The sequence below is a fragment of the Podarcis muralis genome, chromosome 8, assembly GCF_964188315.1.
Source record: "Podarcis muralis chromosome 8, rPodMur119.hap1.1, whole genome shotgun sequence".
NCBI classification, from domain to species: Eukaryota; Metazoa; Chordata; class Lepidosauria; order Squamata; family Lacertidae; genus Podarcis; species Podarcis muralis.
The window spans coordinates 86,531,437-86,548,799 of NC_135662.1; the positions used below are offsets into that span (position 1 = coordinate 86,531,437).

Below are 17,363 nucleotides of genomic sequence, written 5' to 3' on the forward strand. Positions count from 1 at the left end.
TGAGGGGCCCAATAAATAAGGCTGAGCTACTGCTTTCCAGATTTAAATAACTCATTTTTCAGTAAACATGTATGTCAGAGAAAATGAATTCTCCTCCATATAATGTTTCAGTGTCAGTTATGGTAAAAGATCATGCAGCGTGCAATGAAAAATATTCTGGAATAAACCCTACCTTATCATCACTTGCCATCTCAGAAATTAAATTGCTTCCTCCGTTGCCTGTAAAAGGCACAGCAGGTTTTTCACTGCCAATAATATTGTCTACCATCTGAACACTGGGTGTCAGGAAGGTAAACTCGTTCTTCCTGGACTCAGAAGACAGACACAGCTGGTAGGAATAGGGCAAAGTCCCATCTTCAAAGTTGGGTGGGAAGATGGCACCGTTCTTGGAATGGGGAACAGGACCAAAGCACTGAAGGAACCTGGGATGCCCTGATTGACGGAGCTTCACTGTAACGGCCAGAATCACGGTCAAGAGGAACAAGAAGGAGATCACAGCTAAGGCCAGCACCAAGTAGAACTGCAGGTCAGACTGATACTCCGAGCTGCTGGGTTGGCTCTTCATTTCCGGAAGGGCCTCCTGAAAGTTCTCAGCAAACACCAGGTTCAGAGTCATGGTGGCCGAGAGAGACGGCTGCCCGTTATCTTTCACCATAATGACCAGTCTCTGTTTCACAGCGTCTCTCTCCAAAAAGGCCCTGGCCGTCCTGATCTCTCCAGTATGAGAACCAACCGTGAAGAGTGCCGGCTCTGTGGCCTGAGTGACGTGGTAGGAGAGCCAGGCGTTGTGTCCAGAATCTGCATCCACGGCCACCACCTTGGTGACAAGATAATCTGCCTCGGCCGAACGAGGCACCATCTCAAACAAGGCTGAGCCCTTGGCTTCTTGTGAGGGGGACAGGATACGAGGGCTGTTATCATTCCTGTCAAGAACAAACACCCTGACGGTCACATTGCTGCTGAGAGGGGGAGAACCCCCATCTTGGGCCTTCACTTGCACCTGAAACTCTCTGAATTGTTCATAGTCAAAGGATCTCTGGGCATAGATGGTGCCGGTCTCAGAATTAATGGAGATATAGGAGGAGATGGGAAGCTCCTCGATGTTGCTGTTGAGGATGGAGTATGTGATCCGTGAGTTCTGGTCCATATCGGGATCAGAGGCTTTGATGGTGAAAATGGAGGCACCTGAAGGATTGTTTTCTGGCACGTAGATGTTGTAGGATGATCTCTGAAATGTAGGCGCATTATCATTGATATCTGAGATCTGTAGTGAGATTGTTTTGTGTGTGGAAAGAGGTGGAGTTCCTTTGTCAGTGGCTGTGATTGTAATATTATATGCAGGAGCTATTTCTCTGTCCAAAGGACTGTCTGTCTGGAGCTTGAAGTAATTGTTAGATGAGGGAAGAATTTTGAAAGGTAAATCATCGTTTAAGTAGCAAGTAACCTTCCCATTATCTCCACTATCTTTGTCATTCACATTGATCAGAGCAATTACAGTTCCTGGCAGAGAATCTTCAGGAACAGGGCTGAACATGGAGGCTAAAGTCACATCTGGGGCATTATCATTCTCATCAAGTACAGTTATTTCAATACTGCAATGTGTTAACAATCCGCCACCATCTTTTGCTGCAACCATCATTGTATATTTTTCAGTTTCCTCAAAGTCCAATGGATCTATAAGAGTGATTGTACCATTGATTGGATCCACTCTGAATTTCAATTGGACATTTGCTGGTATATTGCTGAAATGATACCTGATTTGGGCATTTGTACCTTCATCTTTATCTGAGGCTGCAACCTGAAGCACAGGAGATCCAAGGGGAGTATTCTCCCTCAAACTGACCTTGTACACCTCTTGAGTGAAAACAGGTGGGTTGTCATTCACATCAGTAACATTTATCCATATCTGGGCAGTCCCAGTTTTCCTAGGCTGACCACCATCCAAGGCTGTAAGGATTAAGTGGAGCATCTGTTCATTTTCCCGATCCAGTGGTTTATTTAGCACTAATTCTGCATAACTATTTCCATCTTTTCTCTCTCTAACTTCCAAAGTGAAGTACTGATTGGAGCTCAGCTGGTAATCCTGGAGAGAGTTCATCCCAATGTCAGGATCTTCCGCCTTCCCAAGGAGAAATCGAGTGCCTAGTAAAGTGGATTCAAGTATCTCTAAACTGATATTGCTATTCAGGAACTGGGGTGCATTATCATTAACATCCTGGATTTCTACTGTGACATGGAAAACATTCAGTGGGTTTTCTACTACAACTTCAAACTGAACAAAGCAAAGTGGATTTTTGCCACATATCCCCTCCCTATCAATCCTGTCATTTACATAGAGGTTTCCATTCTCTGCATTGATACTGAAATGCTGCATTTTAGCCACGGACACAGTGTGCAGATTGCGATGTTTTAGTTCTTTGGTGCTCAGTCCCAGGTCCTTGGCGAGGTTCCCCACAACGGAACCCTTTGCCATCTCCTCAGGGGTTGAATAATGAATCTGCTCTGATGCAGCCCAACAGGTAAAAGACAATAGAGAGAGAAGCAGTACTTGCCTTGTGAGTGCCCTGCCATTCCCTGGGTGCCTTCTCTCCATCTGGCTGGTTCTCTCAAAAACAGGCTGCTTCCTTTTCTCAGTTTCCTATGCTCAAGCTCTCACAGTGATGAAGGAAACAACATGAGGTATCACTGAAGAAGAATAAACTGCCCTTGTTCTCACATATGTGTAAAGCAAAAGAGATTTTTCCTTCTCTGCAAGAGTCCCCTGTCTCTGTGCTCTTCAGCTGGCCTTATCTGAATAGCAGTGATGGGAGTTACTGCAGTCTAGGAAACATCAATGGATCTCTATCCTCTCTCTGGCTGTCATACTGGCCAACACTGACACTTGGAGGACAACTCAAGGAACTGCAAGGAAAACCATGTTCACCATAACAGAAAGATGGAGCTAAAAAAATGTACAGGTTTCCACAATGTGAACTTTCTCTTTATCCAATTGCAAGTGGGGCATTTGAAAATGCTTTTCCTTGTTTCACCTTTGTTTAGCATATTTATTACTTATTACTTTTATTGTCCACACCTTCAGCAACAAAGGCTTCCAGGGTGGGGTACAGGTCCAAAAAAGCAATATAAATAAATTAAAAATAAAACAAACTACACTCATAATAGAGACCAACTGAGTTTGTTATTGGTATGAGTTTTCGTGTGCATGCACACTTCTTCTTCGTGCATGCACACGAAAGCTCATACCAATAACAAACTTAATGGGTCTCTACGGTGCTACTGGAAGGATTTTTTAATTTTGTTTTGACTATGGCAGACCAATACAGCTACCTACTTGTAACTATACTCATAATGTTTGGTTATGAATGGATTTCATTTATTTTCTAAATGGCCTCAATCCAGCTCCCTTTCACAATGGAATTGGTAGCTGACAGATTTTCATTATTCCCCTTACACATACATGCAAAAGAAGCACAAACTATCCCTTTTTAAATGCAATGGAATGCCCTTTGAGATACTAGGTGTGGAAAAATTTCTGGATAATCCCCCCCCCCCGCTTCACCCAGTTCCCTTCAGCAACGAAGTGAAGAATGGGCTCTCTTTTCCCTGCTACCCTTCTCAGTAACCTCAGTTCAGGGTAGATGTGGGCAGAGATGGCAGAATTTTGCAGACATATTCAAAGGAAGATTCCTCTTTTGCCTTCCTTGTCAATAATGGGTGTAGCTTCTTCATGCACTAGGACTTTGACTGAGGAGGCTGCAGCTCCCAGAGGAGGCCAGTGGCTCTCTCCAAGGTCTTCAGCAAAGGGATCAGAAGACAGCAGAGGAACACAGAGGCTAGAGCCACTCTCAGCGGCTTTTTAGATAGTACTGTGAAAATTGAGATTGCATCTGGGACTGTAGTTTCGCTTACATGAAGATGATACTCATGTCCACTTTTTATTGGTAATATGGTGACGTTGTTAATATATATAATTGTGGGATGTTCTAGTGTAGTTATAACCAGTATATTTAACCTTCCCCCACCATATTACATATCTGTGTTGCACAAATAAACTGTGCCATTAATTTGAAGCAGAGAATTGAATCCTGTCATGGTAAACAGTGTGGGGTGGTTTCATGGTTTGAGAGTTCCTTTATCACCAGTAGTTTCTGATCCTTGGTGATACTTCCAAGTAAAGAGCCTTCCTCCATTTCCTCAGGGAAAAAGTGGCGAATCTTCAAGGAGTGGTAATGACTTGCCAATGTTAACAGATAAAAGAGACAGACTGATAAAAGATTTGTAAGTCTAAGGTGTTAGAAGGGAGATCTTAAGATTCTGAGGTATAAATTGGACCAATGTGAGCAATTTTGTTAGCAGGTTTTATTGAAAATATGCCACCGTGGTCTTTAGGAGGTAGCTTGCTTTGGGTGGTGGGGATAGATTGAGTTGTAACTTCCTGTCAACAGCTAAAACAATCCTGCGTGGCACCCCCATGCAATTTCAGCGAACAAGGAAACTCTCTTTGCTGCTCCTAAGACAAATCATAGAAATGCAAACAGGCCTTGTGCCATGTTCAGACATATTCAACAAAAGCCTGACATTCTTTATAAAGTTAACTAACTCCATCCAGAACTGAAAGATTTTCATTGCTCTCATAGTTTCTCTCATTCATATTGCAGAAAGTTTTTTTAAAAAAAATCATACAAAATATAAGGATGATAAATATGCAGTTACATATGGCTTGAGCTAACCGGAGGCAACTATAGCAGGACACACATCAAAACTACCCACCGTTGGGACTTTGCAGAGTTATGTGGCCACTGCCAGATCCACAGCCCTGCTGTTCACATTAGCCATGGCAGAATATGGGGATCCAGAATGACCTGGTCAGAGTCTGTTGCATGACTGCAGTGAGACTGGCTCAGGATACAGCAGTTACTGGGCCAGCTCAGCCATGGCCCTGACCTCAGAATGCCCCATTTGGGGCTCTCCATTGGCTCCTGAACATCTAGCAGGTAGAAGGTGATGTCAGCTGAGCCGAGAGAGCCAGGCAGGGGGACCTCTCTGCCTAATCCAACCCCGTTCCCTAGCTCAGTGGAAATGGGGGTTGGATTGCTTTGTGTATCATCACTGGTTTATTAAAATACCTGTCTGACTTCTTTAGACTCTCAGATGATGCCAAATATTATTGCTCAAAATGTGAAATAAATTTGCCTTGTTATAATATCCTACTTGAGAGTCCCGTGGACTGCAAGAAGATCAAACCTGTCCATTCTTAAGGAAATCAGCCCTGAGTGCTCACTGGAAGGACAGATCCTGAAGCTGAGGCTCCAATACTTTGGCCACCTCATGAGACGAGAAGACTCCCTGGAAAAGACCCTGATGTTGGGAAAGATGGAGGGCACAAGGAGAAGGGGACGACAGAGGATGAGATGGTGGGACAGTGTTCTCGAAGCTACCGGCATGAGTTTGACCAAACTGCGGGAGGTAGTGGAGGACAGAGGTGCCTGGCGTGCTCTGGTCCATGGGGTCACGAAGAGTCGGACACGACTAAACGACTAAACAACAACAACAACAATATCCTACTACACTAATATTTAACACACCATTGTTTTCTATATGATGAAATTCTGGGAGACTGAACCAAGGGAAGGGAAAGGGCAGGGAGCCATTCCCCACTGGCAGAGACAATACTTGGCTATTATATGGCACTTCGGAGTGTTAGGCCAGTGTTATTTATTGTACTGGTATTACAGATCTGCAGCTGAGAATGAGAAAAAGTGACATGCCTAATGAGGGCAAACGTATATGTGGCTTTAAATGTTTTATTACATTGAATGATAATGCATTCTTAATGGAAATAGATGTCACTGGGCGAGCAGGATCATGACCACGGGTGCAGAGACAGTATCAATGGGACCATTCTTCTTCTCAGTGCAAATAACGAAGTGGGTTAGGATTTTTCTTGCAACCCTGCTTCTGCTGTCCCATCCAAGGGATCTATTTCCATTTTTAAATGCAATTTAATGTCACCAAAGTTTGTGGCAAAAGCCAAAATTCAAATGACAGATTTCATGCCTTTCAGCTCACACACTTGGCCAATAAACTAGATGAGTTCTTACTTAGTATACAGGTTTAATTCCTGATATCTCCATTTTTTAAAAACATCTAATAAAACTAGGCTGAGAAACACCTGAGCTGTTACCTACTGCTCATAAGGCTGGATAATACTAATTAGATAGATTATTGACCCTGTTTAGTAAACACACAACTGATTTATCCATATGATGAAAGACATATACGATTTCAGATACAGAATTAGAGGGCAGTAAATCAAAGTTCAAATATTTTGGGAAGCCTGGATTTCCCACAGAGACTATTATTTGAGAACTTAATAACCTTTCCAAGAGGCAAGAAGGTCAAGAAAGAAGCTCCGAAAGAAGCATTCAATTTAAACAAGATAACCATCACAATCATGCAAAAATTGCTGAACAAGAAAATATATGAATATCTCAAATATTTGTCTCATGGTTGCTCTTTAAGCGCTTAAGCTCTTGTGGGACAAGCTGTTTACAATTCTCCTATTTCTACACGCATTTGCTTGTGACAGAAACAACCACGTATACAAAAAGTAAACTATGTGAACTCCCAAACCTCATTTTATCTGAAGAGAACAAGTATAAATGAGAGAATATGTCTACAGTTCCATTTCTTCAGAACAAGTGCAAAACAAATAATATAAATGGCATTAATGTCTAACTGAAAATATAAAGTGAAAAACCTTTTATTTGACAGCAAGACTTCACCTGTATATTGGCTGAATCCCCATTACTGTTTGCAATCTCTTCAGCAATGAGAAAGGGATCATTTATCTCACAGGGCTGGTGGCTGGTCATAGTATTGGAAATATTTCCCTTTGGAAATCCGAAATTGCTCTTCCTAGAGTCTGTAGTGAGAGAAACCTCCTGGCAGTAGGAGTGCAGAAATGCTCGGACTCCGTCAATCCCCACAAACTGTGAAACTGGAACTCCACTAAACTTCTCAGTTCCAGACTGTGAATATCTCCACCTATGAAGTTTAACTGCCAGTAATACAAGGAGGAAAGTGAAGAACAAGCAGGAGACAAAAGCCACTGCAAGGACCAGGTAGAAGGTGAGGTCAGACGGAGGCTCTACAGGAGCTGAGATGCTGCTAAGGTCTGACAGGATTGCAGGGATGGTGTCAGCCAGCACCACAGTCAGAGTGGATGAAGCAGAGAGAGGTGGCTGCCCATTGTCCTTCACCAAAACCACCAGGCTTTGCTTGAGGGCATCTTTCTCCAGAAGGAAGCGGGCCGTCCTGATCTCTCCTGTGTGGAGCCCCAGAGTGAAGAGCCCTGGCTCGGTGGCCTTGATCAGCTGGTAGGAGAGCCAGGCATTCTGGCCAGAGTCCGCATCCACCGCCACCACCTTAGTGACCAGGTAGCCTGGCTCAGAGGAGCGAGGGGCCAGCTCTATCCCCGTGGAGCCGTCAGTGGGAGGGGAGGGGTACAGGATTTGGGGAGCATTGTCATTCTGGTCCAGGATGAAGAGAGTCACTGAGACGTTGGAGCTGAGTGATGGAGATCCTCCATCCTGGGCCTTGACCAGGAACTTAATCTCCCTCATCTCCTCATAATCAAAAGAGATCAGGCCATAGACAATCCCAGTCTCAGAGTTAATGGAGAGGAAGGAAGATACTGGGGAGTCACTGATGTTGTGCTCAATGATGGAATAAGTGACTCTGGAGTTCTCTCCACAGTCTGGATCATCAGCCTTCAGGGAAAATATGGAGGCCCCTCTTGGGTTGTTCTCCATTAAATAAGAAGTATAAACGGACTGCAGGAAGTGTGGAGGGTTGTCGTTTGTGTCTAAAATCTCAAGTGGAATAACAATTGATGTGGAAAGTGGAGGGGTCCCGTGATCCGTGACTGTGACAGTGATGTTGTAGGCTGCCACCTGCTCTCTGTCCAAGGCTCTTGCTGTCACCAAACTGTAGTAGTTGCCATAGGCTTTTGTCAGTAGGAAGGGGAGGTTGCTGGGGATAGAGCATGTGACTTCTGCATTCTCTGCCGAATCCTCATCTTGCACATTCAAAAGGGCTATTGCAGTTGCTGGTGGAGAGTTCTCAGGGTTGGAGCTGATAAGTGAAGTTATTTCCAGTTTGGGTGCATTGTCATTTACATCAGTAACAAATACTATGACAGTTGATCTGTCCAACAGACCTCCACCATCACGGACCTGGACCTCAATTTCATGAAGAGCAGAGTCCTCATAATCTAAACTTCCTATGAGAGTTAGTGCACCTGTGTGTTTATCTAAGTGGAATATCTGGGAAGCCTTTTCCGTGATTTCTGCAAACGAAAATGTCATTTCTTTGTTGGTCCCTTCATCCAGATCAGTAGCTTTTAATGTAACCACAATGGTTCCTAGAGGTAAATCCTCCCTTGCGCTCACTTCATAGATGCGTTGGCTAAAAATGGGTGCATTGTCATTTGCATCCAAGACTGTAATGTGCAGCTGTGCAGTGCCACTCCTGACTGGATCACCACCATCATATGCGGTGAAGATAAGATTATGAACTGCTTCTTTTTCATGGTCCAGAGGTCTTTCCAACACAATTTTTCCATATTGTTTGCCCTTAACTGATGTTTGGAGAATCAAAGAAAAATGGTGATTGCTGCTGAGTTTGTACCCCTGCAGAGAATTGTTTCCTAAATCAGGATCTTGAGCTTCCAAGAGGGGAAACTGGGACCCCAATGCTGCATTCTCGCTGATATTTATCACTAGTTTCTCTGACGGGAAGGTGGGCGCATGGTCATTGATATCTGTGACTTCCACTTCAACTCCATAAATTTTCATTGAATCTTCAACTATAATCTCAAAATTCAAAATACATTTCTCTTCCTGACCACAGATCTCCTCTCTGTCTATTCTCTTTGTGGTGTGCAAATGGCCACTCTTATAATTCAAAGCAAAATACTGAGTCCTACCTGGGGAAACAATGCGAATTCCACGATCTGAGAGCTCCTTTGCATCCAGTCCAAGATCCCTTGCAATATTCCCCACCAAAAAGCCTCTCTCAGTTTCTTCAGGAATGGAGTACTGGATCTGTCTGGTGATGGCTTGGCAGATGTTAGCAAACAGAAATAAAAAGAAAACTCTCCTTTTGCAAGCTTGGGCATACTTTGCTGTTGCCATTCCTGGTCTGATATGAAGCTGTTGAGGAGATCTGTGATTCAGGATGACTGAGTGTTGCCAGAAAGGGTCTTGCAGCTGAAATTCCCAATGCAAAATGTTCACTGAAACTCTGATCTCTCAGCATTTTCTGAGCTGAGCAGCTCATATGGGAAGGATGAATTTCTCAGTGTATTTCTTAGCCTTGGTTGGTCAACAGCGACACTCAGAGTCACAGCCAGGAACTGCACACACTACATTTTTTGTTTCGATTCTCATTGTATATCCAATTCCATGTGTATATATATATTTAAAAATAATGAGAAATATTTAAAGACAATGCACAAATACATTACTAACCTGTTTTATCACTGAATGTCATGCTCGTGTTTCCTTGCTCTATCAATTTAATGCATTTATTTGCGTCAATACACAAGACATATAATAGGATCACAGATTTGGAAGGCACCACGAAGGTGATCTAGTCCAATCCCCCACAATTCAGGAATCTTTTTGTCCCACATGGGGCTCAAACCCACATCCCTGAGATTAAAAGTCTCATACTCTACTGGCTGAGGTATCCCACATAAGCTGGAATGCTGCTGATGTGCACACTGTTTCACAGATAAACAAAACCAAGTGATTATTTATTTTAATTTATCATGAAACACCAAGTTATGCCTTATAAGCGTAGAAGTGGATTCTTATTCGCTAGAAAAGGAGAGAACCCCAATAACCAACAAGTCAGTTAAACCTCCCTTGGTAAGATTAAGTTTTCTACATAGGTATGTAATGTGCAACTCCACAGTTATCGCATAAACCAGTATGGAAATTTGTACATAGGAATCCCAATGTTAGATGAAAATCATGAAAATCTTATGTTTTCATGCATTTTCCCTAGCTCTTGGAACATTGACTCCTAAATATATTTTATTTTAAAAACATTTTTACTGGAAATATGTGTGTCTTTTCAAGGCTTAATACATCACAGCATCTACTAGGAATTCCTCACAAAACATTATGAGGGCGGGTGAGGGGAGGGAACTTGTAAAATAATTTCAAAGTAAAATATTCTTAAAAAAAATTATATGAAAAATGCAAACTAATGGATGCTTAATTAAACATTTTCTGAAAATTTATTTATTATAATTATTTTCTTCAGCAGAAGGGCTGGAATAATTCTTTTTTGAATCTTTCCTAAGTTGTTAGCTGTCTGTCGATCAGCATTTACGGAATGCATGTGTCCAGAAAAGAACACAAGTTCTTCTCAGTCCCTAGTAGGAATCTGGCTACTCCAAGAGTTCTCCTGTAAATGCAAAATACTCATGGTCCAGCTCTTTTGCACCACAGCATCACAAAGCTGACTCGTATAGCAGTATTCATCTAGCATCCGCTCCTTGTCTTTAGAAGTGTTATGTTCTGTGCTTTTGATTATAGTTTCCTTACACGTCCTTACAGTTTAGTCTTTACAATCTGCCCAATTCTGGAGGTAGAGAACATTTTCAGAGAATCTCATGTATCCCCCCCTTTCTTTCTTTCTGTTTACTGAGGGTATAATAAGCAGCAGTGTTAAGATCTCTCCCGCTTCTACTTAGGCAGTGGTGGGTCATAAAAATCTGTTCACTGGTATTAGTTCCATAGCAGACTCTGCCTCCTGCCTCCTACTTGCTGGTGCCATGCAGAGCTCCTTCTGAAGCATTTGCTCCCCTGTGACCAGAGCAGGATCTAACCACCAATGCAGGAACAATTACAGTAATTGCTCTACCAGCGCTTGGCATGGTATTGGATCCAACAGCATGAAACAGGTTTGTTGGACATCATAGGCTGTGTACACATGTAGCCTCTGAAATGCACAGGTGAATTCCCCCCCCCCCATCCACTTTTGTACATAGTTGTTTGCAGTGCTTCTTCTTCTTCTTCTTTTTTACAAAGAGAGGTGAAGGAACTCCCAAAGTTGTTGAGCTTCTTTTTGGGAGCTGTCAAAAACACATGCCACATCAACTACCTTAAAAAGAGCCCCAAACACTCACCACGCCAAGTCCCAATCCATCCCAGGTCCGCCGGAACGCTCAGGAGACGTGCTACTGAAAAAAGACCTGGTTGTTTGCAATTTCACACACCTTTGTGCAATAACATCATCCAAAGTAGCAGCTACTCTCTCTGTTGTCTGTACACAGGTGGGCATGTTTTCAAACTAGTGTGTAATGGAGTTCTGTGTTCCCCTCCCCATAGCCAGTATTTCCTATTTCCACATACCCCCCCTTTAAAAAAAAAAAGCATATATTTTTCAGCCTTTTGAGAAACTGATGTATTGACGTACATATAGGGGTGTGTGTGTGTGTGTGTGTGTGTGTTTGGAGAGCTAAGTTGCTGAACTGCTGTTTTTTTGCCTATTTCATTCACAAACAAATTAAACAAGTGGCACAGCCATGCAACATCAGTAGATCTGCTCCAATAGGAGGTGTAGCAAGTGCTTGAGAACTACATTCTTGGCACAAAACAGATTATAACCATTCCAGAAGGATACACTTCAAATGACAAATAGTGTGGGACTGGGCCGACATAGGAATGACGTGTGCACAGCACCCCCAAAGGCATATCTGAATCTGGCACTGAATGCACATTTATCGCGCAGTCTGTACACACCATTACTGGTATATTTGAACTCATATACTCTAGATGAAGGAGAATGTCAAAGGACTGCTAGATTAGAGACTTTAGTAATTAAGTAGTATATGAAAATACCTTAAATAAAAAGATTGCGAAAATTACATTATGAAGGTCAGGAACTGAGAAAAATAGAAAGACAAAGTAAGAGTGTGCTATAAGAAATCAAGATATCTAACTCAGAAGGTTTTTATGATACTGAAGAGAGCCACATTAATGGTAATAGCTGCTATTACCATTGCCTACAAGATGCAATTTTTCCATTTATTAATTTCATTAAATTTTCATCTTACAGTCCTTCCCACACCACCACACAGCATACCCATGCACACAAGTACATTTCATTAAAACATAAGAACAGCCCATCTGAATCAGACCAATGGCCTATCTAGTCAAGCATCCTGTCTCCCACAGTGGCTGGCCAGATTCCGCTCAGAAGCTCCATTCTTTGATGACAGCAAAAAAAACCAAAAGGCACAATGCTTCTAGGACTAGAGGTAATATAGTCACCAAGCCAGTGACAGCCTCATCCATAATAAATTTCTTTATTAAATTTACATCCTGCCATTTTCCCTGTAGGAGCCCACAAATGATCTAATCCCCTTTTAAAGCCATATAAGTTGGTGGTGATCACTGTATCTTGTGTTAACAAATTCCATAGTGGAACTATAATTTCATAGTTTAAGCACCTTACATTCTTATAAAGAACAAAGGAACGTAACATAAGAAGAAACCTGCAATATTGGGCCAAAGGTGGAGCTTGTCCAGCACTCATGGAAGCCAACCAGAAGCCCGTGGGAAGCTCCCAAGCAGAACCGGAGCACAAAAGCACTGCCACCACCTGTGATTCCATGAAACTCATACTCACAGGCATATAGCCTTTGGCATCGGAGGCAGAACCTAGACATCCTGGTTAGTAGCCACTGACAAGCCTAGGTTCCGGGAATTTGTGTAAACCTCTTTTAAAGCCATTCAGGTTGCTGACTATCACTGCCTCTTGTGGGAGTTAATTACATAGTCTAACTATGCACAGTGTGCAGAAGTAGTTTCATTGCTGTTTCCCAATTCTTCCAATGTTCAGCTTCACTGAATGTCCACAAGTTAGTTATTTCACAATCAGAACAGCTGGTGCGAATACTGTAATTTCATTTTCCTAGCCCCCTTATATAGTAAAACAAAATAAAAATATTAGTTTTATTCCTATAAGGAGCAATGCTGTTTCTGAAAGCAAAGCTTACCTGCTCACCAACCTCCTCTTTGGCATTGGCATCCCCACAGTTGCCATCCACAAGAACCACCTGAGAGCTATCATTGCATAGCAAGTTTTCTGCCACCTGGATATGGGGTTTTGGGAAAGAGATCTGCTCTTTCCTCATCTCTGACGATAGACAGAGTTGGTAGGAATAAGGTAAAGTTCCTTCTTCATAGTTTGGTGGAAATATGACCTGCGCCTTAGAAAAAGCATTAGGTTCAAAGCACTGGAATAATTTGGGATTTCCTGATTGTCGAAGTTTCATGACAATGACCAGTATCACCGTCAGGAGGAATAAAAATGAGATCAATGCCAAAGCCAGCACCAAGTAAAACTGGAGGTCAGAATGATGCTCTGTGTCACTGGATTGCCTAGTCATTTCTGGAAGTGCCTCTTGGAAGTTCTCAGCAACCACGAGGTTGAGGACCACAGTAGCTGAGAGCGGAGCCTTCCCATTGTCCTTCACCAAGATGACCAGCTTCTGTTTCACAGCATCTTTCTCCAGAAGGGCTCGTGACGTCCTGATCTCTCCCGTGTGGGTCCCAATGGTGAAGAGGGCCGGCTCCGTGGCCTGAAGCACTTGGTAGGAGAGCCAGGCATTGTGCCCAGAGTCCGCGTCCACAGCCACCACTTTGGTCACTAGGTAGCCTGGCTCTGCCGAGTGAGGAACCATCTCAAACAAGGCAGAGCCCTTAACACCCGGGACAGGATACAGAACGCGAGGGCTGTTATCGTTCTGATCCAAAATGTACACCCACACGGTGGCGTTGTTGCTGAGAGAGGGAGAGCCGCCATCTTGGGCCTTCACTTGGATCTGAAACTCCCTGAATTGCTCATAGTCAAAGGAGCGCTGTGCATAGATAGTTCCCGTCTCAGAGTTGATGGAGACGTAAGAGGAGAGAGGCAGCTCCTCCATGTTGCTGTTGAGGATGGAGTAAGTGATACGTGAGTTGCGGTCCAGATCCGGGTCCGAGGCTTTGAGGGCAAAAATGGAGGCACCTGAGGGATTGTTTTCAGGCAGAAAGACACTGTAGGTTGATTTTTCAAAGGCAGGGGGGTTGTCATTGATATCTGAAATCTGCAGGGAGATGGCTTTGTTGGAGGAGAGAGGGGGGCTACCTTTGTCGGTGGCCGTGATTGTGATGTTGTATCCTGAGGCTTTTTCTCTGTCCAATGGACTTTCTGTGAGGATTTTGTAGTTATTCTTAGATATTGATGCTATTTTAAATGGTACATTACCTTGTAGATGGCATGTAATTTTTCCATTTTCTCCAGAATCCCTATCCTTTACGTTGATGAGAGCAATTACTGTCCCAGAAACAGAGTCTTCCGGAATCGGACTAGATAAGGAGGCCAGAATGATCTCTGGGGCATTGTCATTCTCATCTAGAATCTTTATATCAACATTACAGTGAGCCACTAATCCTCCTCCATCTCTTGCTTCAACGGTCATACTGTACCTCTCTGTTTCCTCAAAGTCAAGAGCTTCCTTAATTGTAATTGTTCCACTTTGTGGATCTAGTTCAAATATTTGGTGGGCTGTTTCTGGGATGTTATTAAAAATATAACTAATATGTGCATTTAGACCTTCATCCCTATCAGAGGCTTTTACTTGGAGTATTGGGGACCCCACGGGGGAATTTTCCCTCAGGCTAACTGTATAAACCTCTTGAGTGAAGACTGGTGGGTTGTCATTGGCATCTGTGATGTTAATCCATATCTGGGCAGTCCCAGTTTTTCTGGGCTCACCCCCATCCAGGGCTGTAAGGATCAACTGAAGGGAGTGCTCACTCTCCCGATCCAAAGGTTTCTGCAACACCAATTCTGCATATTTATGGCCATCTTCTCTCTGTCGAATCTCTACAGTGAAATAGTGATTTGAACTTAGCTGGTAATTTTGGAGAGAATTAATCCCAATATCAGGATCTTGAGCTTTCCCAAGAAGAAATTTGGCACCTGGCAATGTGGATTCAATTATTTGAAGCCCAATATTGCCCTTTATGAATTGTGGGGCATTATCATTAATGTCCTGAATTGCTACACTTACATGGAAAACATTCAATGGCTTTTCAACCACAGCTTCAAAATCAATAATGCAGTGTGTGCTCTCTCTACACATTCCCTCACGATCTATCCTCTCATTCACATACAGGTTTCCATTTTCAGCATTGATAGTGAAATATGGCTTTTTACCTTCAGAAAGGATATGCAGGTTTCTGTTCTTCAGTTCTCTGGCATTCAGTCCTAGATCCTTGGCAAGATTTCCCACCAAAGACCCCTTTGCCATCTCCTCTGGGATGGAATAGTGAACCTCTTCCAAAACTGCTCCAGAGAACAAAGATGAAAATATCAGAAGTGTTATATACCTTCCTGGTGTTTGAAAGCTCTTTCCAGGCAGGATTCCTCTCATCTTCATTTTCCTCTTCTCTTTGATGAGCACAGGATTTCAGATTTCCACCAACACAGGAGATTTTATTTTGCCCAGTAAAAAAAAGAACTGGATCCTTTGGCTTAATTTGTATATGCTGCAGTGTTTTCTTTTTCCTTTTTCAGCTGAAATGTTTGTTCCAGCGTCTGCTGGTATTCCCGATGTGCAGTTTGGGACAAAGAGATCTCTCTGCAGAAAGCATCAGTGGAACTTCAGCTGCCCTTGGATTGCCGCCTTGTCCAACAGTGACACTGTGAGTCTGAAACCGAGAACTGCAATCTTTTCCCAGTGATTTTTCTCTCCTAATTCATGACATGGCATGGTGGTATTTATATTTAATGACTCAAACTATATTCTGATACAGGATATGTGAACCCTCTTCTGTTATAAAGTAGAACTATTTGTGTTTTGTTTGTGTTATCTTTTCACTAGTATAACAGGTAAAAAAAATCAACTTCAAAGGAGTATTTGCAGTAAAGAACAAGCAATAAAAACATAGTATAGATTCATTTCCTCAATTTAAAGCACTTACAATTTTTACCAAGAATATCAATCTGTAAACCTCTTTATGAGAAAAATTGAACTTCTCTAGTGGATTTCTCTATGAAGTGTTACGGTGTATAAAGAAAAAGACGATGGGAGAATTGAGGAAATTATTTTATTCAAGGTTTTAAAAACCTCCAAGGAAGGAGAGATAGAATGGTGGAATCTTAAGAGTTGGAAGTGACCCCAGGGGTCATCTAGTCCAACCCCCGGCAATGCAGGAATCTAAGCTAAAGCATCCATGGCAGATGGCCATCCAACCTCTGTTTATAAATTGAATTAAGTGCAATTCAAGTGTTCAATGTGCTTTAAGTGTCTTCAGCTGGTGTAGTGTAAAAAACAGAATAGTAATGCAGTTTGTGTCTTGCATTTGGTATGAACTCAGCAGGTTCCCTTAAGTAAGCCACACTTCCCTCAAGGCTCTTCCTGCAGTATGGGAATAATTGCACTAATACTATATAATATTATGCATTGTAAGTATTATAACACGGGAAGGAATGTAGCTGTTCTGACAAATCCTGGATATTTGAGCATCTTTACTCAGCTTTAGCTCCAGACTTAGCCTGCAATCGTTTGCACTGCGCTGGTGGTGGTAGGGTTTGGATTGGTTGGAGCTGTTCCTCTGCCAAGCCCTACCAGCCTCCACTGAACTCTACTCACAGGGGGTCACTCTGCTGGGGCGGAATTGCCTGTTCCCTCTGCCAAATGTATGCTTGGTTAGTAGTCATGCCAGTGGGATCTCCACTCATGGCAGCTGATGAAAAATTCTGAAAGGGGACAAGGACAGGGAGAGACAGGAGCCAGTCCCACTACTGTCCCGTGGTGGCACTGGGCCTGATGTGGGTCCAAGTGAGGTGCCCCTCCACCTTCTGCCCAGACCAGCAGCAATGCTGCGGGTGTGGCAGTGGTCTCATTGCTCTGTTATGCCTCACGAAGCCCAAGCCAGGATTTGATAGCAGCCTTAGTCATGGTTATAGCTGATCCACGAAAATCTATGTGGTTTAACTCAGTAATAGCTAACTTGTCAAGTTGATTTCAATGCTTCAGCTCTATGTATGGCCACGTCTGGATCCAGCCCACTATATACATAACCCTACTTAAAACATATACCTTCCAAGATAACCACAATTCACATTTCTTCAGCAAAAGCAGCCTCTAAGCAGTTTACAACTATAAAATAAATATGATCAATTAGTTGTGCATAAAGGGCTTTAATGTATCTCCAGCTAAATAATCAATATCCACGCTCTACTCTAGAAGACCACTAGCAATTAGACTTGACCTGGTGGCGGATTTTATA

General features: G+C 42.8%; 1 protein-coding gene and 2 pseudogenes across 16 annotated transcripts in view; all 3 read right to left on the reverse strand.

The window, feature by feature from the left end:
* LOC114601412 (protocadherin gamma-A5) overlaps positions 1 to 17,363 on the reverse strand; it is a 315,625-nt gene that overhangs the window by 75,726 nt on the left and 222,536 nt on the right. Inside the window, exon 1 of one of the 16 annotated variants that reach the window (XM_077933480.1) lies at positions 8,990 to 9,253. The exons of 14 other annotated variants lie outside the window; for them this stretch is intronic. In XM_077933480.1, coding sequence (XP_077789606.1) covers positions 8,990 to 9,181 — 192 coding nt within the window. In that variant the 5' untranslated portion in view covers positions 9,182 to 9,253. Of the gene's footprint in view, positions 1 to 172; positions 415 to 8,989; positions 9,254 to 17,363 lie in introns of those variants that run through there. One more of the 16 variants, XM_077933481.1, reaches the window with a different exon arrangement.
* LOC144328777 (protocadherin gamma-A4 pseudogene) lies at positions 6,735 to 8,983 on the reverse strand (annotated as a pseudogene).
* On the reverse strand, positions 12,971 to 16,156 carry LOC114601120 (protocadherin gamma-B1 pseudogene; annotated as a pseudogene).